The sequence below is a fragment of the Acomys minous genome, assembly GCF_964271855.1.
Source record: "Acomys minous genome assembly, chromosome: 18".
Taxonomy (NCBI): Eukaryota; Metazoa; Chordata; class Mammalia; order Rodentia; family Muridae; genus Acomys; species Acomys minous.
Window position 1 is genome coordinate 68456669 of NC_140501.1, and position 25725 is coordinate 68482393.

Sequence of the window (25725 nt, forward strand, 5' to 3'; positions counted from 1 at the left end):
TGTTTTGGCTGGCCTGAACTCACTATGTACATGCTCAGTGAATTCTTGACAAGGAAACTTGGAGAACACAGTCTCTTTCCAGAGGTTGAGCGCCAAGTAACTGTAGGTCTTAGAGATGTCCTGGACTACGTAACCACGTTGGTCTACGTGGTGAAATAGTTTCTCAATAAAACGAAGCAAAACAAAACCTAGAAGCTGTCCTAGGATGCCTTTGGCCTCCATAATTTTGGATTACAATAATGTGGAGCGACGTCTCTGAGGGGCAGGTGGGCCTCCAGAGCACCAGGGGTCGCTGTGGTTTCGTCGCGGGACTGGCTGAGTCTCTGTGGTCCCGAAGTTGGGGGAGGAGACGCCCCGAGCAGCTGGGACGATGGCTGATGAGGAGGAAGAAGCGAAGCGCGTCTTGCAGAAACTGCAGGTGAGGCTGTGAATTACAATCTTTGCTCCGTTGCTTTGGAAGGAGGAAGTGCAGTGGTCAGAGCCGGAGCGAGCAGCGGAGGGGGTTCAGCCGGTGCTGCGGGACTGCTCCTTGCGGGCCCGGAGAAGTCCGCCCACTCGGGACTCCGCGCTCACGAGCAGGTTGTCCGTGGTATGGCAGGTCGCCCCGACTCTTAACGAGGTTGTTTTGCTCTCCGCAGCAGCCATCTCTCTAGCAGCATCTTTCTGCCTTGAACTGGGCAACACTCGGTAATGGACCGCGGATCACATATCCTGGTTGTTGGTTGTAGGATTTTCCATGTTAATCTCTTAACCCCACCCACCCCCCAGGTGACTTTTGTAGAAAGGCAGAGAGGAGTCTCCTTTAAGTTTGTGTCTTTTGTTTTAACGACCAAGATTTTCCTTCAGAAACTCAGTTGGAGGTCTAGAACCTGGAATTTAAGCTAGAAGTATGTATGTATGTATGTATGTATGTATGTATGTATGTATACTTTTATCAGTTTTGCTTGTTTCTTTTTTGAGACAGGGTCTCGTGTATTTCTGTTCCTCCTGGACCTGGCTTTGTAGGCCAGGCTGGCTTAGATATACTTGCCTTTGCCTCCCAAATGATGGGATTAAAGGTGTGAGCCACCCTGCTCAGCTATTTCTAACGAATTTTAAAGCATTGATCAGGTGTCTTTGATCACTCAAAGCATGTACTTCGATTAACTTTATTCCTTACTGTGATTGGCAGAAATCAGAATCTAAATTCCACCCTTAGAGAAACTGTGTACATTTGTTTGTACAGAAAAAAAAATTGCAAAACGTTATACAGAATAGTGTGTGTCCTTGAGGCTATTTGAGTGGCTATGAATCACTATTTTCTCATTTTCCTACTGTCATTTAACAACTTATTTGTATTGCTATTGCCGCCACAGGCAAATAAATGTTCAGTCCAGCAAAGCCAAGTCAACTAAAACACTGAGAAGAAGACCTCTTTTTCAATTTTCAGCCATGCTCATTTTGTGACAAAAAGTAATTGGCTATCACTTTTGCCTTGAACTCTCTATTTAAAAAAATTGACAAATTGTGTGTGTGTGTGTTTTTTTTTTTTGTTTTGTTTTGCTTTGCTTGTTTGTGTGTTTTTTTCCCAAGATGGTTTCTCTGTGTAGCCTTGGCTGTCCTGACTCTCTTTGTAGACCAGGCTGGCCTTGAACTCACATAGATCCTCCTGCCTCTGCCTCCGGAGTGCAGGGATTAAAGGCGTGCGTCACACCGCCTGGCTGGCTGTTCTACACACCCTTTTGACTATAGAGCTGAAAGTGCCAACTTTATGTACGCATTCAGATCAGTGTATGCAGGACCTGGTTTTTTTCTGGGAACAGTATACAGAAGAAGTTTAGAAGCACTACCAAAGAAGGGGCCGGGTTCTTCTCTTTATTCAGGGTAGGGTTTTGAATTACAAGTAACAGACGCGGATTTGTTAATAACCTGGGCCTCCGTGCGTTGATTGCTTCATTTAATGAGAGCCTGTCATGGTCCAGCCCCAATTCTGATGCTTAAGGGTAGCCTGGATGGACACTAGATCCTTTCCCTTACGGAACATGCAGTGGGGACTCCGGACAGGAACGAGTGACTGGGTCACAGAATCTAAAGTGACAGGTACTTTGAAGGAGGCTAAGAGTGATTAATTGGAGAGGAGAGGGGGAACACGTTACTTTGGTTTAGGTCAGTGGTTTGTTCTTTTTTTTTTTTTCCTTCCTTGAGACAGGGTTTCTCTTGTCTTGGCTGTCCTGGATTTACCTGTAGACCAGGCTAGTCCCACAGAATCACAGAGATCTGCCACCCAAGTAGGTCAGTGGTCCTCAACCTTCCTAATGCTGTGACCCTTTAATACTGTTCCTCATATTGTGATGATCCCCAGCCATAAAATTACTTTTGTTGCTGCGTCATAACTATAATTTTGCTACTGTTATGAATCGTAATGTAGGTAGCTGATATGCAGGATGTCTGATATGTGACCCCTGTGAAAGGGTCGTGTGCTCCCCAGAAAGATCGAGACTCACAGGGTAAGAACTGCTGGTTTAGGTTGTGTGCTGGTTAATTTTTTTTTTTTTAAATCAACTTGACACAAACTGGATCATCTGGGAAAATGGATCCTCTATTGAGAAAATGTCTCATTTGGCCCAGAGGCAAGTCTGTGTGTGTTGTTTTCGTGGGCAATTACCACCTTTGGGCAAGGGGTCCTGCACTGGTTAAGGAAGCAGCCTGCCTGTTATCCTGGAAAGCAAGCCCATAGGCAGCGCGTGAGTAAGCCAGTAAGCAGATCCTTGGTGAGGGGCTGCTTCGGGTGTTGCCTCCTCAGCCTGCCTTGATTTACCGATGTGACTTCCCCTGAAAGTTGATAAGTTGTTTGCTTTCCTTTTATCCTCAGTTTTGTGTGTGTGTGTGTGTGTGTGTGTGTGTGTGTGTGTGTGTGTGTGTGTTTTAATCACAGAAGTGGAAAGAAAGCAACCTAGGATAATCAGGGCAAGTCTTTCTGAGAAGTTGGCGGCTTAAGCTTCTGTGCAAATGATCATGAGGAGAGAGTCATTTGTAGCTCTGAGGACAGCATTCAGTTGCGGGGGTGGGGGTGGGGTGGAGGGGTGGGGGAGGGGGAGGGGAAGAAGCCTCCTGCTGAGGGTGAACTTTGTAGGTGCAGGCTGGTCCTATGGCTTGAGGGTTATGGGGAGAAGGAGGGTTAAGAAGTGGAGTTTGTGGTGCAGTGGTTGTGGGAGGTCACGTCGTACTACTATCTTGTAGGTTGTGGAAAAGACTCAGATTTTATTTTCTGCAATGGTGAATTCCTCAAGTTTGTGAGAGGAGAAGCAATTAACCAGTTAAGTTTTTGCAGGCACTCGGGAGGCAGAGGCAGGCGGATCTCTGTGAGTTTGAGGCCAGCCTGGTTTACAAAGGGAGTCCAGGACAGCCAGGGCTACACAGAGAAAACCTTGTTTCAGAAAACAAAACAAAACAAAACAAAACAAAAAAAGAAGACGCTATTGCAGTATTCCCATCATATAAGGATAAGTTTAGAGTGATAGCTGATGTAACTTAATGGAATTGGCTGTCTGCTTCTGCTGCTAATTGATTTAAGGAAAGAATAGATATCGAAACAGTTTTTCTAGCATAACAGGAGGACACAGAAGCATTTAACGTTCAGTCGACAAAAAAATACAAGAGAGTCAGAAGATGCTACTAGCAAACAACAGAACCTCTCAAAATCTTAAAAATATTAAATTCAAGCCTGGCAGTGGTGGCGCATACCTTTAATTTCAGCACTCGGGAGGCAGAGGTGGGTGGGTCTCTGTGAGTTCGAGGCCAGCCTGGTCTGCAAAGTGAGTTCAGGACAGCCAAGGCTGCACAGAGAAACCCTGTCTTGAAAAACCAAACCAAACCAAAGCAACAAACAAAAAACGGTAAGTTCAAATTGGTTGTTCTGTGTTGGAAAAGCGAGGCCTTCCTTACAGGTTTGTCATATTTAGAAAGGTCGTGTATTTATATGAGCGTGTGAAAAAATAATGGTTAAGTTTTTCTAATAGGAAGTGCAGTTTTATTTTGGGGAATGTCTTTCCTCCCCATCCTCCCCCCCCCCCCCCCACCTTTTGGGTGGTATTAGGGATGAGACCCAGAGAGCCTCATGCATGGTATATCTGTGAGGCAACAGAGCTTAAAAGGCCATTGTAGGGTTGGAGAGAGAGGCTCAGTGGTTAAGAGCACCACTTGTCCTTCCAAAGGTCCTGAGTTCAATTCCCAGCAACCACATGGTGGCTCAAAACCATCTGTAATGAGATGTGATGCCCTCTTCTGGCCTGTGGGTGTACATGCAGGCAGGAACACTGTATACATAATGATAAATACATAAATCTTAAAAAAAAAAAAGTCCATTGTAAAGTATCTTTTATTCTCCTGCCTCAGTTGTTGTCTGGGTTCTTAGTGCCTCCTTCTGCTGGCCTAGGCCTAGTCCTGGAAGCTTCTAGCCTCTGTACTCTCTAGCAGAGGCCTAGAATGGTTTCAGCCTCTGAGACTTATAAGCGCACCCCAACTTGTTCTTTCTGGGCTCTCGGCTGGTTCAGCTCAGCTGCTCTGGCTCAAACTCTTCTCCCAGCTGATTTATTCAGTCTGGCTTCTCTCTTGGCCTGGAATTGCTCTCCTTGATGTCAAACTAACTCAGCAATCTGCTCTAATCCTATGGCTTCTTTTCCTTTTCTGGCTTATTCCATCTTCACCTGAGTTCTCTCTGCAAACCATCTCTCTATTACTGTCCTGGTAAAACTGCCTCTTCAGTACCTTCCTTTTCCTTATCCCTGACTGTGCTGTAGTGGAGCTCGCCTATAATCCCAGCACTCTGGAGGCAGAGGCAGAGGCAGAGGCAGAGGCAGAGGCAGAGGCAGAGGCAGGCAGAGCTCTGTGAGTTTGAGATCAGCATGGTGTACAAAGTGAGTCTGGGACAGCCAGGGCTATACAGAGAAACCTTGTCTTGGAAGAGAGGTGGAGGGAAGGAAGGAGGGAGAGAGAGGCTTCCCAATGAAAGTCATAACTCAGGGAAGAGCAGAAAGACAGTAGTGCAAATGATGCAGAAAGCAGATCCTCTGCATGGAGACAGCTTTACAGACCAGCTGAAGAGGGACAGATAGTTCACTAGACTGGCAGACAGGAAATCCTTGATGCCGAAATGGGCTGTTGCTGACCGGGACTGCAGTTATGGAAGATCATCACATCAGCGGCTGAGTGGGTCTTCAGAGGGACATTCAGACTGTTAAGATTGTGGGACTGATAACTGTTTTTGTTTGTTTTGTTTTGTTTTGGTTTTTTTGAGACAAGGTTTCTCTGGGTAGCCTTGGCTGTCCTGGACTCCCTTTGTAGACCAGACCGGCCTCGAACTCATAGCGATCCGTCTGCATCTGCCTCCTGAGTGCTGGAATTAAAGGCGTGTGCCACCATGCCAGACCTAATAATTGTTTCTATTGTACGATTTTTAGCTTAAACAGAAAGGGGACCTTGTAGAGGAATGTTAATGCAGAACATACATCCAAAGATCTTCTAGGTCTGGGTGATCGGATGGAATACAGACACACATTTAATCCAGGAGGCAAGCAGATCTGAGCTCAAGGCCAGCCTGGTTTAGAGCAAGAATCAGGTAAAGAAACGCTTAGGTCTAGGCATGGCGGTATATGCCTTTAATCCCAAAAGAAGGTGAAGTTAGTTTGTAGAAGGAAGCACCCATGTTTGAAAGTGATGTCTAATTGAGTAGCAGAAAAGGTGATGAATCAGAGAAGAAAGCATTTAATTGGGGCTGGCTTACAGCTTAGAGGTTAGTCCATTACCATCATGGAGGGAAACAGGGTGGCATGCAGGCAGACATGGTGCTGCAGAAGAAGGGGAGAGTTCTCTATCCAGATCTGCAGGCTGCAGGGAGAGACTCGGGGTCTGGCATGGGTGTTCTTGAAACCTCAAAGCCCACACCCAATGGCACACAAATAGTGCTACTCCTGGTGACCAGTCATTCAAATATATGAGCCTATGGGGGACATTCTTAATGAAATCACCATACCCCACCCCACCCCCCTTTGAGTTTTTTTTTTTTTTTTTGAGACTGGGTCTCCCTCTGTAGCCCTGGCTGTAAAGGAGTGTACCACCATCACCATCTTCTCCTCCTTCCTTCTTCCTTCTTTTGTCTTCTCCTCTTCCTCAGTCTAAGAGATTTATTTATTTATTATGTATACAGTATCCTGCCTGCATGTGCACCTGCAGGCCAGAAGAGGGCACCAGATCTCATTATAGATGGCTCTGAGCTACCATGTGGTTTAGGGACTCGAACTCAGGACCTCTGGAAGAGCAGCCAGTGCTCTTAACCTCTGAGCCATCTCTCCAGCCCCTCATCTTCTTTTTTTTTTTTTTAATATATTGGGGTGCATGCCAGGGCACATGTGTAGAGGCCAGAGGACAACTTGCAGGAGTTGGCTGTCTCCCTTCACCATGTGGGTTCTGGGACCGAGCTCAGGCTATCAGGCTTGGTGGCCTGTACACACCTGTACTCACAGGGCCATCTCCTCTATCTAAAAGTCCAGCTTTAAGCCTAAATGGCAATGTTTTATTCTTTGGGGGTCAGAGTAAGATAGAATGGTCTTCTTGACTTTGGTTTATTTCAAGCCTCAAGGTGTCTCTCTTCTGTTTTTTTAAAAAATATATTTTATTTATTCATATTACATCTAAATTATTATCCCATCCCTTGTATCCTCCCATTCCTCCCTTTCTCCCATTTTCCCCATACTCCCTTCCCCTATGACTGTGACTGAGGGGGACTTCCTCCCCCTGTATATGCTCATAGGGTATCAAGTCTCTTCTTGGTAGCCTGCTATCCTTCCTCTGAGTGCCACCAGGTCTCCCCATTCAGGGGACGTGGTCAAATATGGGGCACCAGAGTTCGTGTGAAAGTCAGTCCCCACTCTCCACTCAACTGTGAAGAATGTCCTCCTGTCCATTGGCTAGATCTGGGTAGGGGTTTGAAGTTTACCGCATGTATTGTCCTTGGCTGGTGTCGTAGTTTGAGCAGGACTCCTGGGCCCAGATCTGCCTGTCATAATGTTCTTCTTGTAGGTTTCTAGGACCCTCTGGATCCTTCTATTTCCCCATTCTCCCATGCTTCTCTCATCTAGAGTCCCAATAGGATGTCCTCCCCACTGTCCCACTTTCCTGCTAAGTGAAGGCTTTCATGGGACATGCCCCTTGGGCTAGTACCCAGATATAAGTGAATATATACTATTTGACTCTTTCTGCTTCTGGGTTAACTCACTCATTATGATAATTTCTAGTTCAATCCATTTGTCCACAAATTTTGGGATCTCTTCTGTTTTGTTAGTAGTGCTTGGTCATAGGGGAGCCCTGAGTGAGCGGGAGAGATCGGCTGCGTGTGATGCTGCGGGACCATGAGATCCTGTGACCCTGGCCCTTCCTCCTGCTCTGCAGCGTCTGATAGGACTGGGAGCCTTTTCGTTAGGCTGTGCCTCACATGAGATAAGGAGGACAGGGATTGCTAGGCGAAGGGCTGCCCAGTAATGGAAAATCTCCTTGCCAGGTCCTCTCTCCTGGCAAAGTAAATGATTTTTTTTTTCTTTCTTTCTAGGAGTTGGTGGATCAGCTCTACTCATTTCGAGACGGCTATTTTGAGACACACAGTGTGGAAGACGCAGGGCGGAAGCAACAGGATGTGCGTGAGCAGATGGAGAAGACCCTGCAGCAGATGGAGGAAGTACTGGGTATGAGCACCAAGGCCACTCAAGCCCTTGCCCTCCAGTGAGGCGTGGAGTGCTGTACTCTTTCTCTGGGGACCGTGTGTGCATGCCATCAGTTAGAGCAGAGTGCTGTCATGCTACTGTGTGGGATAGCACTCTTTTGATGTGTGCCGGCCTGCAGGACAAATCGAACCAGGGCTCACCTGAAAGAGGGAGTGGGGATTGAAAGTAGGGTACAGAGACATGAGAAATATTGAGTCAAGTCTGGAAATTTCTGATCCAGACTCTCTTTAATAAACTAGTAAGAATATATATAGTGCAAGGTCAGTAGGATCTATTCTAATCCCGCTCTCCCTAGCCCCCAGAATACAATGGCCTGTAAGAACTTCCTTGATCCTCTGGGTGGTTCCCAGTAGGAACTTCTCTACTTCTTTCAAAGGTAAATAGTCCAAGGATAGCCTAGAACACAAGACCTCCTCGGGCAAAGGTTAGCGACTTGAAGGTCACAGCGTGTAGGCTAAGCACAGGATTTCTAACTTGGCAGAATTTGGCGTGGCTCCCCACACTCTTTCACTCCAAAAGTTTGATTATAGCAAATGGTATAAGATAATATACTTTTTGCAGCCGGGTGGTGATGGTGCACACCTTTAATCCCAGCACAGGGAGGAAGAGGCAGGTGGTTTTCTGTCTGATCTACAGAATGAGTTCCAGGACAGCCAATGTGACCCTTTCTCAAAAAAACAAAACAAAACAAAAAAAAAAAAAACAAACAACTTTTTGCAATGATCTTAAAACTCTTTAACTGATTTTTTTTTCTTTTTACTTTATTTATTTTTTTGAAATAGGGTCTCATTGTGTTGTCCTAGTATTTGAATGTAGATCAGGCTGGCCATGAAATCACTTTAAAATGTACCGCCTCTTTTGGGATTCCAGCATGTTCCGCCACACCTGGATGCTCTAGTGTTCTTGAAGATGCTAATTGCCAAGTGGCTGGTCTCACCCTGTGCCCTGATATGTAGCCCACTGTCCCTTAGCTGAGCTCAGCTCTACAGTCTTGTTTGCTGAGGATGTTTAATTGCTGCTTCCTTTCTCTAGGAAATTCTCTAGCTCTGTTTAAATTGCTCTTCTGATCTTCATTTAGCTTTGGTAGGTCATGCGTAGCAAGAAGTTCACCCATTTCTTTTAGGGTTTCCAGTTTGATGGATTGTAGATTTTTAAAGTATGTCCTTAGGATTCTGGATTTCCTTGGTGCCTGTTATGATGTCCCCCTTTCATCCATAATTTTATGGATTTGGATCTTCATTTTTTATCTTTTAGTTAATTTGTGTAATGGTTTATCAATCTTTCTTTTTCTATCTCTTTTTCTTTTCTTTTCCTCCTCCTCCTCCTCCTCCTTCTTCTTCTTCTTCTTTTTTTTTTTTGAGACGTTTCCCTGTGTTAGTCTTGGCTGTCCTGGACTCACTCTGTAGACCAGGCTGTCCTTGAACTCACAGCGATCCGCCTGCCTCTGCCTCCCGAGTGCTGGGATTAAAGGCGTGCGCCGGCTCTAACCATTTCTTTTACTTGGCCTTAATGCTTGAGATTTCATGCCTTATGTTCTGTTGGTGAAACTTACCTCTGAGGTTTTTGTTTGACTTCCTAATTTTTATTTCCAGTTTTATTTCAGTGTGAAGGTTTTTTTGGTTTTTGATTTTGTTTTTTTATGATTCTGTTTCCTTGTTAAATTCTACTTTCATGTCGTGAATTTTTTCATTATTTCATTTCACTGTTTGCGTTTTGACAGGCTTCATTAAGAGATTTATCTATCATATCTTCTCTAAGGTCCTTGAACATATTCATAAGCAGGTTGCTACAGGGCTGAGACTGAGACAGGGGAGGTAGTAACGGAGGACAGCGACAATCTCCTCCTGAGTCCCAGCCAGGGGTGGCCCCTGGGGTGTCAGGATAAGGCGTGGTTCTAGCTATTGGCATAAAGGAACGGCCAGGAGGGTGCACAGCACGGAGCGAAGCTGGGCCTGCGCTAAGCGTAGGTGGAGCCTCCAGCCGCTCTGTTATCGAGGGGAGAAACTCGCTGCTCTCTCACGCCGTGATCTCTGCTCCTTCTTCCTAGGTCCTGTCCAGGGTGAGGCCCAGGCTCTGCTGCTGAAGGGGAAGGCGCTGAATGTGACTCATGACTACAGCCCCGAGGCTGAGGTGCTTCTCTCAAAGGCCGTGAAGCTGGAGCCTGAGCTGGTGGAAGCCTGGAACCAGCTGGGTGAGGTGTACTGGAAGAAAGGCGACATTGCGGCTGCGCACACCTGCTTCTCAGGAGCCCTCACGCACGTGAGCTGCCCATTCCCCTCTCCCCCCGCCCCCAATGTAGCTGGGAAGTAATGGATTCCTTTTGCTCTTTGAACGTCCCTAGGACAAGAATACCAGAACAGAACTGAGTCTGAATGAGGGGGAACAGAGTCAGGAGGGAGGAGGGAGGAGGGAGGAGAGCAGCACTGGATGGGGAATGGAGCTGAGGAAGGAAAGAGGCCGGGGTTAGGTGTGGCCTAGGTGAGTGGACGCAGCAGTCAGAGGTATCCATGGGCTTGAAGGCGCCACTAGTGGCTAGAAGTAGGACCAAAATGTGGAGTTAGAAGAAACCTGAGTTCAGCGTGAGTCCGAAGGGGAAGCGGAGTCACGCAAGCCGAGCGTGCGTCTTTTCCGTTTGCAGTGCAAGAACAAAGTCTCCCTGCAGAACTTGTCAATGGTGCTTCGCCAGCTGCAGTCGGACTCTGGAGAGGAACGCTCTCGTCATGTCATGGACAGCGTCCGGCAGGCTAAGGTGGCTGTGCAGATGGATGTTCTTGACGGCCGCTCCTGGTGTGAGTGTTACGAAAAGATGTCCAGGCCTATAAAGTCGTGGTTCTCAGCCATGGCTACATACTGGAATCTTCTGGAATCCGCCGTGGTGTCTGACTCTGTGGCCATGTATAAAACAAGCCCTGAACTTGTTTTAAAAGTGTGCGTGTGTGTGTGTTGTGTGGGTGTGTGAATGCCTGTGCACATGTAGAAACCATCACTAGGTGTAGTTACTGAGTTTGCTGGATGCTTGGTTTATTATTTGGGTGCTGGGACACAGACTCTGGTCCTTATGACTCTGCAGCAGGTACTCTGAACCACTGAGGTGTCTCTTTAGCCCCCCTAAACTTATTTTGATGAACTGTTATTCTGGGAACTCTTGATCTAAGAGAGGAGACTTATGTTTCCCTGTGAGCAATGCAGGTGTCCTTGTGTGCCTTGTGTTGTTGTGATAAACATCATGACCAAAGCAGCTGGGGGAGGAAAGGGTTTAGTCAAGGCAGGACCTGAAGGCAGGAACCGAAGGCAGGAACTGAAGGCAGGAACTGAAGGCAGGGACCTGGAGACAGTAGTCGGAGCACATGTCATGGAGAAGTGCTGCTCTCCGGTGCGCTTGCCATCCTCACGGTTAGCCTGTTTTCTTAGAAAGCTCAGGACCACCTGTCCAGGTGTGGCACTGCCCACAGTAGGTTGGGCCCTCCCACATCAACCATTAACCAAGAAGATGCCCCACAGAACTGCCTGGAGGCGTCTTATCAATTGATTTTCCCTCTTCTCAGAAGACTGATATACCCCCAAACAAAACAAAACAAACAAAACTAAACCAATATAAAGAAGCCCCTAAACTAAGTCTAGCACAGAGGGCCTTTGTCAAGTCTGTTCATCTTTCTTCTTGGGAGTCCATTTTTATTTATCTCAGCAGAATTTTAACTAATCAGTACAGTGTAATACCTGGTTTCAGTAAAGAGGTGAGGCCTTTCAGAAATAGACTTCTGAGTGCCAGCACTCAGGAGGTAGGCAGGTGGATCTTCGTTAGCCTGAGACCAGCCAGGGCTATATTGCTGAGAGCCTGTCTGGAGGGTGGGAGTAGGGGGCAGGTTGGGGAAAGGGCTGGAGAGTTGGCTCAGAGATTGAGAACACTGGTTGTTCACCCAAAGGATCCAGGTTCAATTCCCCACACCCACACTGCAACTCACAACTATCTATAACTACAGTTCCACAGGGTCTGATGCCCTCTTCTGACTTGCACAGGCATTGCATAGTATAATGTATTGGCAGACATGAAGGCAAAATACTCATATGCATAAAATTAAAAGAAATATTTCTTATTTTTATTTTTTTTAAAGAACCTTCTGGAAACACAGGACCTGTATAATACTGCTACCCTCTCCCATAGCAGGGCTTACAGAACCCCACCCCTCCCTAAGGGACATGTAGGCAGTTAATGGTTGTTGAGGGGAGACATATTCTTCAGTCTTGTGACTGCTAGTGAGGGGCTCATGCCCCTGTAAATAACCACATCCATACATTGTCTCCTGAGCAACCCACTGGGTTAAAATAAACCTAGAGATGAAAGCAGAAGAGGCATTAATCCGCCCGAGGGGCTGAGTGTACATGGAAGGGACGCAAGAGAGGGGTGATGGAGGACGTAAATGTAGTCAAAGTGCATTTTATGCATGTATGGAAATGTCACAGTGAAACTCACTATTTGTACAATAATATGTGCTAATAAAAACTTTGAACATACAGACCTCCGAGAGCTGCTGGTCGTATCTTGGACTGGGCTCTGAGATGGCCCACTGCTGTTGCTCTTGCAGATATCCTGGGGAATGCATATCTTTCTCTGTATTTCAATACTGGCCAGAACCCTAAGATCTCCCAGCAAGCTCTCAGTGCCTATGCACAAGCAGTAAGTACTCGGGTGATGCAGGGCGGATGTGGGGGCAGCAATAGAACCAGGAGCGGCTGTGCCGGCTCCGTGTGCTCCTCTAGCAAGCAGTGCCGCCAGAGATTGCTAGCCTCTCATGTCTGCAGAGGTGACTTATTTTATTTTGTAAGCTATTAGGGATGGCGCCTTGGTGACAGATAATCCTTGCTGTCTCAGTTTCTTATAGGCGTGCATAATGAAATCATGGAGCCAAATTTAACCTGCTCATCTTTCTTTAGTAGGGCCTCCAAAAAATCTTAGTAAAATAACACTTATATAATTTTAAAGAAAATGAAAGTTCTGAAAGTTCAGTAGTGCTTCTACGTGAAATGGCTCTGGGCCTCCCATCGTTATGCCAAGAAAACTTAGTAAAATATACTTGTGCAATTTTAAAGAAAATGAAAGATCTGAAAATTAAGTAGTACTAAATTAAGTAGTTACCCTAAATTGTGTATTTCTTTATTTTATAAACAGGGTCTCACTATGAAGCCTGGGGTAAATTGCGTGATGTGGCTCTGGGTTTCCCACAGCGAGGCATAATCTGCTCTGTGCCAGGAGTTTGCACACTGGAGCTCACACCTCACCCCGTGTTCTAAGCCATGTTTATACTGTGACGCTTGCTCGGGGCTCTGATTGCCTGTCTGTCCATTGTTGGAAGGCTCACAGTGACTCTGGAGGATTTTTTTTATGAAGCTTTCACATCCATTTCTATTCTTTGCTTTCAGATTTCTTTGACATAGTAGCTTGCTTTTAAACTTACTGTTGCTCACTGCACCTGCTGGCAGAGTAAGGAGACAGCGATTGTGTGTTCAGAGGCCGCCCTAAGGGGAGAGGGAGTGTATTTTACCTCCAGTTGTGTGTCTGTTTATTTTGTAAGCAGGGTTTCACTATGAAGCCCAGACTGGCCTCAAACGTGAGATCTTCCCGTCTCTGCCTCCTAAGAGCTGGTATTGCACACTGCCTGCCTCTTATTCCAGTTTTTAAATTTTATGAATGTTTCTATTTTAAAGAATATGCCTTCAAAATTCTGTACCTGTCCTCTGCCCCATAGTTGTTTTTAACTCCTAATTTCCTCTTCTGCATTCAAAACCATCTCTGAAACAGCTGTTGAAGCAACCGGAAGTCCTGTTGCTTATGCCTGCGCAGTGCCCAAGCCATGGACGTAATTAAAAGGCACTGGCACTGTAGTGTTTCCCCAGCATGTCCCTCCGTAGTTCCCATAGCTCCTGTCCATCTGCTGTAGACTCACTGTGAGGAGCTTGATACAGAAGCGTGGCTTTGCCTACGTGTGGAGCCACAGTTAGGGCAGAGGGCTGCGTCAGGCCATCGTTTCTGCCTTAGGCTTTCCTTGTTGTTCCTTTGTCGTGACATCATCATCATCATCATCATCATCCTGTCAGAATGCTTCCATGCTTTTATCTATTTTTGTAATACTGTGTGGGTTAATGACAGCTGTATTTTAAAGTTGCACACATGTAATCAGCTTTCTATCTCAGAGGTTTCAGAGGCAGAGTGATGTACACTTAGATACTGAGCAGCGTTGCCATAGGCAGCATTTTGAGAAGGAAGAGGCTCAGGTTATTCTGGGGCATGTGGAGCTTGGGCAATGTGGAAACTGAGTCAGGATTTACCGATGATCTTTTCCCCCCATTATAGGAGAAGGTTGACAGGAAAGCGTCTAGCAACCCTGACCTTCATCTCAACAGGGCGACGGTAAGACCCATGGATGGTGGTCAGCTGAGGATGAAATGAAAAAGGACATAGAGGGGCGGGAGAGATGGCTTTAGAGGCTAAAAGCACTTGCTGCTCTGTCAGAGGACCTGTGGTTCCTGTGTGGCTATAGCTTCAGTTCTAGGGGGCCTGATGCCCTCTTCTGACCTCTGAGTACTGCATACACGTGGCGGACATACGTACACACAGGCAAAACACTTACAAAATAAAAATGTCTTTAAAAAAAAGACACCTGAGTCTTAGCTTCTGAGGATAACTGAGTTGTGTAGGGACAAAGTTGGATACAGATCACTAGAGGAAAGCCCGATTGCTCTTAGGAGGAGCAATTTGACCTCAGCCTAGAGAGGTCACATGAGGGAAGGGCGAGATGCAAGTGTGGAGGACATAGGGAGTGGCAGCATGGCCTACAAAACTCAAAACTTCCGAGTTGTAGCTATAAACAGAATGATGTGCAGCTTAGCTGCTTCAGACTTTAGCTGCTGCTGCTTTTTTTGTTTGTTTGTTTTGTTTTTTTTTCAAGACAGGGTGTCTCTATGTAGCCTTGGCTGTCCTGGACTTGCTTTGTAGACCAGGCTGGCCTCGAACTCACAATGATTCGCCTGCCTCTGCCTCCCGAGTGCTGGGATTAAAGGTGTGCGCCACCACCACCCGGCTTGAGTTTAGCTTCTTGAAGTGAGTTCATCTTTGCGTTGTCTTCACCTTAGCCTGGAAGGAGGGTGCTCAGCGTAGGATAGGAAGATGGCTGAGGGGAAATACAGTTTCCTCTAGGTTTGTAGTCCACTGTAGCGTTTCCTCTGGGTAGTTTGTGTCTGTACTTACACATTGGGTTACTTTTCTACAGTTGCATAAATATGAAGAGAGCTACGGGGAGGCCCTGCAGGGTTTCGCTCAGGCTGCCGCACTGGACCCTGCGTGGCCAGAGCCCCGGCATCGAGAACAACTACTCCTGGACTTCCTCAGTAGGCTCACCAGCCTCCTGCAGAGCAAGGTAAAGCTGCCCAAGGCCTGCAGCTGCCAGTCAGATACAAAAAGCATAGCGTCAGGTGGTGGGGGCAGGTGGGCAGCTTGAGAGGAAGACTAGACTCATCAGTACATCAGCTTCTCATTTATTTTTACCTTCTTTTACAGGGGAAGACAAAACCCAAAAAGCTTCAGAGCATGCTGGGAAGCCTGCGCCCAGCCCATCTGGGCCCTTGTGGTGACGGGCGCTATCAGTCGGCCTCTGGGCAGAAAGTGACCCTGGAGCACAAGCCACTGAGTACGCTGCAGCCTGGTGTGAACAGTGGTACTGTGGTCCTGGGCAAGGTGGTGTTCAGCCTAACCACAGAGGAGAAAGTCCCCTTGTGAGTCTTACATTTCCCTTCCCTCTGAACAAATCTCTTTCACCTCCTGGCCTTTTCCTGGCCTGTGAAGACATGTTGCAAATGACATTTACTGCCTTGTGGGATCTACTCTGCGTATAAGCCTTATCTAGGAGATCCCTAACAATCTCTTTAATTAGTTAATTTGTTTTACAGCAGTACAGTTCTGTTTGACTTTTTATTTTATGTATGCATGTGATGGCGCACGTGTGCTACAGCCTTCATCTGCAGGTCCCAGAACAACTTGTGGGAGTTCTCCTCTTCTAGTGTGTGGGTCCCAGCGTCAGACTTAGGTTGCCAGGCAGGTTGGCAGCAAGTGTCTTTACCCTGTGGGCCGTTTTTCTGGCCTTTAACAGTCATATGATAGAGACATTTATAGGTTCTGTCACTGTCTGTTGTTCTCCTGAGTTTGATGCTTTGTGAATTCCTAAATTCATATCTGAAATTAGCAGGTGATCTTTAAAAAAACAGTGTGCATGAGTGTTTGTCTGTATGCCTGTGTGTGTGCCGTGTGTCAAGTTGAGAAGAAAGCTTCAGATTCCCTGGCACTGGGGTGATGGATGGCTGTGAGCCACCCTAGGGATGCTGGGAACTGAACCTGGCTCCTCTGCAAGATCAACAGGTGCTCTTAACCGACGATGACTCTCCAGCCCCCTTGACAGGTCATTTCAAAAGTAAGACAGAGAAACTTTAAAGTTCTTCATCTTCTTTGAGCGTTCAGGATCACAGAGTTGAAGAAAGACAAATTTAGATTCTGTTTCTAGAAAGTCCTGGAAGGTGAGCTTCGGGTTTGAGCACAGGCCTGGTTGGGATCTTGCCTGGGCGTCCTGCTTTCTCTCTCTCTCTCTCTCTCTCTCTCTCTCTCTCTCTCTCTCTCTCTCTTTCTAATATACAGACAACTTGCTTTTTTGACTTATTGTTACTTAGCTAGTTCTGTGTGGCAGAATAAAAACAGATCGGTGCTCTCATACCTGTAGTTTCAGAACTATCTTTTGAGACAGGGAACTTCTTGAGTAGAGGAATTGTATTTAGCCACTGTTTACTTGGGTTTTGGCGTATGTGTTCGAGGGAGTGAGGAAGAAAACCTAAGGACCACGTGGAGCATGCTCACTGTCCTGCAAAGGAGGGGTAAGCCTGTTCCCTTGGGAAACCCTGTGGGTACTGATACGGTACACGTGTGAGTGTGCGCGTGCCGTGGAGCCTGTGTGGGGAGCTGGCTCTCCCTTCCAGTGTGTGTCCTGGGGTTGCACTCAGCTTGTCACCCTTCTGCCAGGGGCTGTACCCACTAAACCATCAGCCCAGCCCAGGAACTGTTTAAATCTTGGAACCTCAGGATCCAGTGAGGACTTTACCTGCTTGGTCCTTCATTCACTTCTTGGTCCCTGGTTGAGTTCCTCCTTTTCTGCTACAGTGGTTTGTTTTCTGAGCTAGCCTCGCCTCACTGGGACTCATTCCTGCCTTTGCCTTCCCGGTGCTTGGCTATAGGCCTGTAGTCTGTGTGAAGTGGCCACCACTGTCTCCACACTTCTGCTCCACGGCTCTATAGCATCCTCACCTCTCTTTTTCCTTTTGGAGACCGGGTCTCACTGTGCAGCTGTGGCTGGTCTGGAGCTCACTCTGTAGACCAGGCTGGCCTTGAACTCACAGAGATCCTCCTGCCTCTGCCTCCCAAATGCTGGATGTGCAGCACTATGCTGGGCCTCTTTTCTTTCTTCAATTAAAAACAATTTCTTAGCTGTTAGTGTGTGTGCACATGTGTGATCATGCATACACATGTGCCATGGCACGCATGTGGAGGTCAGAGGACAACTTTTTGGAATTGGTGCTTGTGTGACAGATTTTTTTCCTTGTGACACACAACATGCATGTCTACTTAACACCAGAAAGGGAGCCCAGGACAGACCAATTTGGTGAACTAGTGATTTTTTTTTTTAATTGCAATTACAAACAGGAGTATGGGTTAGGGCTTATTTATAAGGAACAGAGATGACGCAAAAGCAGCAGCATCACAGAAAGCCCATGCCAACATGGGCGATAATTCCCGAAAACCGGGAACGGTAGCCCTGGCACCCTACAAAGCTGCATGCATTCTGAACATCTCTTTGGAAGTTTGGTTGGTCCACCCCTTAGCAACGGTTTGGTCCCTTTTACACGATTGGCAGTGGCCTTGAAGAACCTTCCACAGTTTTGTTCTCCTGCACATGCGGCATTTTGAGGCTGTGAGCCTCCGCTCCCTCCTGGAGGACATGCTGCGGTTGGCAGGGAATGCCGCAGTTGGAAGGTCGTGCTGCGCAGCTGTTCTCTGCTGTGTGTGCCCTGAGTTTGATCCCAGGCAGCGAGCACCTTTACCTGCAGAGCCATCTTGCCAGCCTTCCGCCCTGTTTGTTTTTTAAAAACATTAAAAAATTTTTATTTTGTGGGTGCTGGAGAGATGGCTCAGAGGTTAAGAGCAGTGCCTGCTCTTCCAAAGGTCCTGAGTTCAGTTCCCAGCAACCGCATGGTGGCTCACAGCCACCTATAATGAGATCTGGTGCACCTGAAGAGGTGTACATGCAGGCAGAACACTGTGTATCTATGATAAATAAACAAAATCTTTAAAAAATTTTCTATTTTGTGTGTATGAGTATTTTGCCTGCTTGTATGTGTGTACACCATGTGTGTGCTTGGTACTCTAGGGTCAGAAGAGGACACCAGATCTGGAGCTAGAGTTACTGATGGTTGTGAGCCACCCTGTGGATGCTGGGAACTGAGCCTGGGTCTTCTGCAGCAAGTGCTCTTAGTGCTGCGCCATCTCTCTCCCTTCCCTCCCCTTCCCTCCCCTCTCTTCCCCTCTCCTCACCTCTTCCCCCTCTCCCTCTCCCTCTCCCTCCCCTTCCCCTCCCTCTTCTCTCCTTCCCTTCTTTTCTCTGTTTTTGAGACAGGGTCTTACTGTGCATCCATGGCTGGTCTGGAACTGACAGGGATCCTCCTGTCTCTGGCTCCTGAGTGCCAGGAATCAAAAGGTGCAAGCCACCATCCCTGGTATTTTTGAGGCAGGCTCTCTTCTTGAATCTGGAGCTCATGTGCAGAGCAAGACCAGCAGGCCAGCAAGGCCCTGTGAAGCTCCTTGCTCCCATTTCCCCGGTGCTGGCATCCCAGCCTTTTTACATGAATGGTAAAGATCTGAACTCAGGTCCTCATGCTTGATGGCAAGCGCTTTGTCAGCTGAGCCACCTTCCCTGTCCAGCCTTGCTGTGCATATGTCTCTCTGTGCGTCTGTCTGTCTGCCTGTCTGTCTCTCTCTCTGTCTCTTTCTCTCTGTGTGTAGTGCTTGATGTCAGAAGTCTTTCTCAGTTGCTCTTCATCTTACTCACTGAGACAGCATTTCTTACTTGCACACTGATCTGGTTGTTGGAGCTAATGTAGCTGGTCAGCTTGTTCTGGGTTCCTTCGCTTCTGCCTTCCTGAGCTGGAATTACAGGTGGGCAGTGTAGACCTCAGTTCCTGTGAATTCTGAGGCTCTGAATTCTGGTCCTCATCTTGGTGCAGCCAGTGCTTGACCCACCGGTCCGTCTCCCAAACACCACCCTCCTTTTTCAGACAGTCTAGCTGGCCTTCCTGCAGGACCCTCCTGCATCCCACCCGAAAATACTGAGGTCACATGGGCCCCCACACTAGGTTTAGCTTTCCTGGATTTTTTGTTTGTTTGGTTTGTTTTTTGAGACAGGATTTCTCTGCATTCCTGGTTATCCTGGTGGACTCGCTTTTGTAGACCAAGCTGGCTTCAAACTCACAGAGATCCACCTGCCTCTGCCTCTTGATTGCTGGGATTAAAGGCGTGCACCACTGTGCCCGGCAGCTTTACTGTTTTAAGTAGCTAGTTTTCCCTGTTTTAACTTTTGCTTTTTGGAATAGGGTTTTTGCAGCATAATCCAGGTTGATTGTAAATTCTGTGTATTTCAAGCTGGGGTCTTCTTACCTCACCTTGCTGTAGGCTGGAACTGTCAGTATGTCCCGGCGGTCAAACACCCCCCCACAGAGCCACTCCCCAACCCAAGTGGTGGTGTTTTCATCTGACTCCTGCTAGGTTACAGGTCATTTATAGCTGGGTTAGTATCTTACTGTAGCAATGCTTGATATGTGATACTTAATCAAAGTTCGTGGAATCAACCTAAATTGATAATGATTGGAGAGAGCGTGGCTAAGGCTGTGTTTGTTGAATTGATAGGCCAGGACTAACCGTCCAGCTGGAAGATTTTGGACTGGTTTCTCAGTAATATTTATTGAATGACCTCCAGTGTCTACATGTCCTAAGTTCTTGGTAGTCTCATGCATGTTTCTGAGGTATAAAGTGGGGACTTGAACCGTTGATTATATATAGCATATAGTGGATAATGGTCCTTGTAGATTTCTCAGTAAGTGAGTAAGAATGCGTTTATTATTTTGCTATATTTTAAAACCACTACTGCTATTTTTTCCTGCCCACAAACGCTTACTTTTTTCTTTTTTTTTTTTTCCCCTCTCTTTTTAACCCACTTGAACCTGGAAGCACATTCGGCTTGGTAGATTCAGATGGTCCTTGCTATGCAGTGATGGTGTATAATGTGGTGCAGAGCTGGGGCGTGCTCATTGGCGACTCTGTGGCCATCCCTGAGCCCAGCCTGAGGCGTCACCAGATCCAGCACAAGGGAAAGGTGAGTGATGGGGAGGAGTCTTTGTGACTCAGCAAACCCCTGTTTAAAACACAGAAGTGAAAGTGTGTGTGACCTGGGTGTGCTTTTGTGCGTATGTACTGTGTATACGTTTGTGTGATCTGGGTGTGCTTTTGTGTGTATGTACTTATAGAAATATTGCTATATTGAGATACCACCACCAAGAGCAACTGAGGAGAGGGTTTATTTCATCTTCTACTTCAGCATCATAGCCCTTCAGCAAAGGAAGTCAGGGCAGGAGCTGGAGTTAGAAACCTAGAGGCGCCGGGCAGTGGTGGCGCACGCCTTTAATCCCAGCACTCGGGAGGCAGAGGCACGTGGATCTCTGTGAGTTCGAGGCCAGCCTCATCTACAAAGTGAGTCCAGGACAGCCAAGGCTACACAGAGAGACCCTGTCTCAACCAACCAACCAAACAAAAAGAAACCAAGAGGGCTGGAGAGATGGCTCAGAGGTTAAGAGCACCGACTGCTCTTCCAAAGGTCATGAGTTCAATTCCCAGCAACCACATGGTGGCTCACAACTATCTATAATGAGATCTGGCGTCCTCTTCTGGCTTGCAGGCAGGATATTGTATACATAACAAATAAAGAAATCTTTAAAAAAAAAAAAAAAGAAACCAAGAGGCTGGAACTGATGCAGAGACTGTGGAGGAGCACTGTTAACTGGCTTGTTCCTCGTAGCTTCCCGAGCCAGCTTTCTTATAGCACCCAGCTTATAGGGGTGCCAGGTGTGCCAAGGTCCACACTGCATAGGGCCCTCCCCTATCGATTATTAGCCAAGAAAATGCCCTACAGGCTTGCCCACAGTCTGATGGGAGCATTTTCTCAATCAAGATTCCACCTTCCCAAATGACTTTGGCTTGTGTCAAGATGACTTAAAACCTTCCAGCATATACACATGTGTAATATGTGTGCTTTTGTGTGTATATATTATATGTGTCTGATATGTGTAGGTGTGTATGTATTATATACACGTGATAAGTTTGTGCTTTTGTGTATATAATATAAAAATGAGTAATATGTGTATGCCTTTATATATTCATTATGTATCTGTGCTTTTGTGTGTTATGTATGATATACACATGTGTGATGTATGATTATGCATTATATATGCAGGTGTGATGTGTATGTTTGTGTATGTATTCTATCCACGTGTATAATATATGTGCTTTAATGTGTATGCATTATATGCATGTGTGTGGTATGTGTACTTTTGTTTGTATGTGTTATTTACACATGGGTGACATGTGTGTGCTTTTCTATAGATGTGTACTTAAGTGTGTGATATGAGTGTGTCTTTGTGTATTATTTACATGTGTGTTTCATGTGTATTGTTTACATATATGTATGCTTTTGTGTGTAGTGTATATTACATACATTATACTCACACAGATGTATCTATATTTTGGTGTAAAGGAAAACTACTGGTGAGCAAAAAGAAATTAAAGAATGGGGTGAAACACCTAGATGTCCAAGTGATAACGAGGACACATCTCAGTCCACCAGCCTTGCTTGCTTGTTTTTGTTTTTGTTTTTTGAGACAGTCTCTTTACATATCCCTGGCTGTCCTAGAATTCCTCGTGTAGATCAAGCTGGACTTGAATTCAAGATACCTAACTTCCTCTGCCCTGTGTGTCACCATGCCAGGCCTACAGGTGTGTGCCACCACACCTGGCCTACAGGTGTGTGCCACCACGCCTGGCCTACAGGTGTGTGCCACCACGCCTGTCCTACAGGTGTATGCCACCATGCCAGGCCTACAGGTGTGTGCCACCATGCCTGGCCTACAGGTGTGCACCACCATGCCTGGCCTACAGGTGTGCGCCACCATGCCTGGCCTAGAGGTGTGCGCCACCATGCCTGGCCTACAGGTGTGTGCCACCATGCCTGGCTGGTCTTTTATGTGTTAGTGAGAAGCATTTTGCTAGTAACAGAACAGACAGCAGTTCATCGTCCTAGTTCATAAGTATCTGAACTGTAAACAAGGTGAGGAGGAGCCTCACCCAAGATGTGCTTGACCAGCAGCCACAGCTAAACAGAAAGATACTGGATGTGTATCTGTGAACATCGCTAATATTTTTACATATTTGGTTGCATTCTTTGGTTCTGAGTCACAGTAGTGGTGATGAGAGTTACATTTACTGAACACTTGTGAGAGTGCTAGATGCTGCTAAGAGTTTATAGCCTGAATCTCCTGAGAGGGGCTGGTCCCGAAAGATGCTTAGTATGGTGGACTCAGGTGTGACTCCCGGCACTCACATGATACCTCACAACCACCTGGACCTCCAGGTCCAGGAGATCCGACCCCTTCTTCTGACCTCTGTGGGCACTGGCACACATGCACATACATGTAGGCAAAACACTTACATGCGCAAGAATAAAATAAGTCAACTTATAAAACCAAAACATTATGAGAAGACGTACTTAGCCATGCTCTTACCATGTAGGGTGGGGCAGCAGCCTCTGGTGCACTGAGCAGATATGGTTCACTATCTGTAGTATAGCCTGCGAGCTAAGGATTATTCCTATATCTAAAACTTAAAAAAAAAGTGTGTGTGTGTGTGTATGCGAGTACGCACGCAGATGTACAGGCCATGGTATGTGTGGAAGTCACAGGGTAGCTTTATGTGTGCTCGTGTGTTCGTGTTCGTGTACGTGTGTGTGTGTGTGTGTACACGAGTGTACTCGAGTGTGCATGCAGATATGCATGCCATGGTGTGTGTGGAGGTCACAGGGTGGCTTTGTGTGTGTATGTGTGTGTGTGTGTGTTTGTATGTGAGTGCTCACGCAGATGTGCATGCTGTGGTGTGTGTGGAGGTCACAGGGTGGCTTCTGGGGTTGGCTCTTTCTTCTAATGTGCTTCTGGGGATCGAACTTCGGCCATCAGGCTGCCATAGCCAGTGCTTCAAATGTTGAAGCCTTTTAATTTATATATATTTTATACATATATTACTATGTTCTCGTGTGGATGAGTGTTATGCCTCCATGTATGTATGTGCACCATGTGTGTGTCTGGTGCCCTTGGAGGCCCGAATAGGGCATTGGATCCCCTGGAACTGGAGTTATAGGCAATTGTGAGCTGCTGGATGTTAGTGCTGGAAACCAAACTTGGTTCCTCTGGAAGGACAGCGCAGGCTCTTACCTGCTGAGCCATTTCTCTAGCCCATATAACTAACTTTCTTTTCTCCTTCCTTCCTCCTTTCTTCCTCCTTCCTTCCTTCTTCCTTCTTTCCTTCCTTTCTTTCCAGATTATTTATTAAGTATACAGTGCTCTGCCTGCATGTACACCTGCACTAGAGAAGAGGGCACCAGATCTCATTATAGATGGCTGTGAGCCACCATGTGGTGCTGGGAATTGAACTCAGGACCTCTGGAAGAGCAGACAGTGCTCTTAACCTCTGAGCCATCTCTTCAGCTCCCCTTGCCCCCAATAATTTTCTTAATACTGAAACAAAACTCTTGAAAAATTACTTGCTGATTTTACTTGAAAGATATGTTTTCTTCATACATTTTATCAGGTTGAGTGTTTTATTATGTTTATTGATTATGTTTTATCTCATTAACATATAAAATAGAAATCTTGATTTATGTCTGGTAGGTTAATTTGGGGCTTTATGAATAGACTAGCAAGTTCCTGTGGTTCTGGCTGGCTGCTCTCTGTAGAAACTGTGGGGGCGGGGGGGGGGGGCGGGCAGATTCTCTGAGAGGCTAGTGGCACCCTGTTCTCAGGCAGGCTGACGACCGTGCTTTCTTGAGTGAGGGCACTCTCGTATTCTTGTAATTGTGTTGTTGGTGCCCTAGCTGTCTCAGCAGCTGTCTCCTTTGTTCGGTTTTATTCAGTGTAAGCTGCAGGTAAGGGGTGAACACTCAGGGAGGGTAGGCAGAAAAAGTTCCTTTGCGGGAGTTTTTGTTTTTTTCTGACTGAGATGTGTAATGAATTGGTCTGTCTGTCTTTTCTAGGAGTATTCCTTCTGCAGCGTCCGTGTGGAAACGCCTCTCCTGCTGGTGGTGAATGGAAAGTCACAGAACCCCAGCAGCCAGGCCTCTGCCACAGTGGCGTCACGGCCACAGTGTGAGTGACCCCGCAGAGGCAGTGACGGTGCACAGAGGGGGCTCTCTGTGAATGGACATTTCTCTTCCCCTGCGGTTGAATCTCTCTCCTTTTCCCTGTGGTAGCCTAGCCCTCTTCAGAGCCGCCATTCCCCTCGTTTGTTTCTCCGTCCTCTAATGTGCTGACCTGAAGAAGGACGATGCAGTCATAGACCAGTCGGGACCTGTCACGGGAGACTCCTTTCCCGGAGTCTTGAGATGTTTTGACAGTTCCGAGACCCCTGTTCCTGCCTCCTTCCTGAGTCTACTATGTATGTACATATCCGTTTACTATTTATTACTGAGAGGGCTTAACTTTCTAGTGGCTTCATATTTGAGCATTTTAAAATTTTTTTTTTCAGATTTAATTTTTTAAAAAAACATTTTCAGACGGCTGTGGTGGCACACCTTTAATTCCAACACCTAGGAGGCAGAGGAAGGTAGATCTCTGTGAGTTCTGAGCTAGCTGGACCCTAAACGTTCAGTTCCAGGTCAGCCAGGACTGCATAGCGGGACTCTGTCTAAACTCTTCCTTAGGGCTGGAACAAAATTAAAAATGTTTGGAAAAAAATTTACCATATAGTTCTGTCTCCTTATTCTCTCATGTTATTGGGATTCGTGGTTTTAAGATCTCTAAAGTCTGTTTGAGTAACATTTTTTGGGGGGAGGGGATTATTATACAAAATAATGTATCTGGAATTGTAGGTAGTTGAGAGCTGCTGGTGCTGGGAGCTGCACTCAGATCTTCTGCATTGCAGTATGTGTGTATGTGGCCTATGTGCATTAACATGAGCAGCATGTGTATGTGTGTATGTGGCCTATGTGCATTAACATGAGCAGCATGTGTATGTGTATGTGGCCTATGTGCATTAACATGAGCAGCATGTGTATGTGTGTATGTGGCCTATGTGCATTAACATGAGCAGCATGTGTATGTGTGTATGTGGCCTATGTGCATTAACATGAGCAGCATGTGTATGTGTATGTGGCGTATGTGCAGTTAACACGAGCAGCATGTGTATATGTATGTGGCCTATGTGCATTAACATGAGCAGCATGTGTATGTGTATGTGGTCTTTGTGCAGTTAACACGAGCAACATGTGTATGTGTGTGTGGCATATGTGCATTAACATGAGCAGCATGTGTATGTGTGTGTGGCCTATGTGCAGTTAACATGAGCAGCATGTGTATGTGTATGTGGCCTATGTGCAGTTAACAGGAGCAGCATGTGTATGTGTATGTGGCCTATGTGCAGTTAACATGAGCAGCATGTGTATGTGTGTGTGGCCTATGTGCAGTTAACATGAGCAGCATGTGTATATGTATGTGGCCTATGTGCATTAACATGAGCAGCATGTGTATGTGTATGTGGCCTATGTGCAGTTAACATGAGCAGCATGTGTAT

The 25725-nt window shown here is 46.6% G+C and overlaps 1 protein-coding gene across 2 annotated transcripts; it reads left to right on the forward strand.

The window, feature by feature from the left end:
• Positions 1-336: 336 nt before the first annotated feature.
• TTC5 (tetratricopeptide repeat domain 5) lies at positions 337-24894 on the forward strand. Of its 2 annotated transcripts, XM_084767630.1 has the most exons (10): positions 356-418; positions 7583-7715; positions 9802-10013; positions 10393-10543; positions 12338-12429; positions 14104-14160; positions 15020-15166; positions 15307-15521; positions 20068-20212; positions 24191-24894. In XM_084767630.1, exons 1-10 carry the CDS (start codon positions 371-373, stop codon positions 24308-24310), a joined length of 1320 nt encoding a protein of 439 aa, XP_084623756.1. In that variant the 5' UTR covers positions 356-370; the 3' UTR covers positions 24311-24894. The 2 variants fall into 2 exon arrangements, with proteins under 2 accessions (XP_084623757.1, XP_084623756.1); XM_084767631.1 differs by lacking the exons at positions 14104-14160; positions 15020-15166; positions 15307-15521; positions 20068-20212; positions 24191-24894 and having other exon boundaries at positions 337-418; positions 12270-12402.
• The last annotated feature ends 831 nt before the right edge of the window (positions 24895-25725 follow it).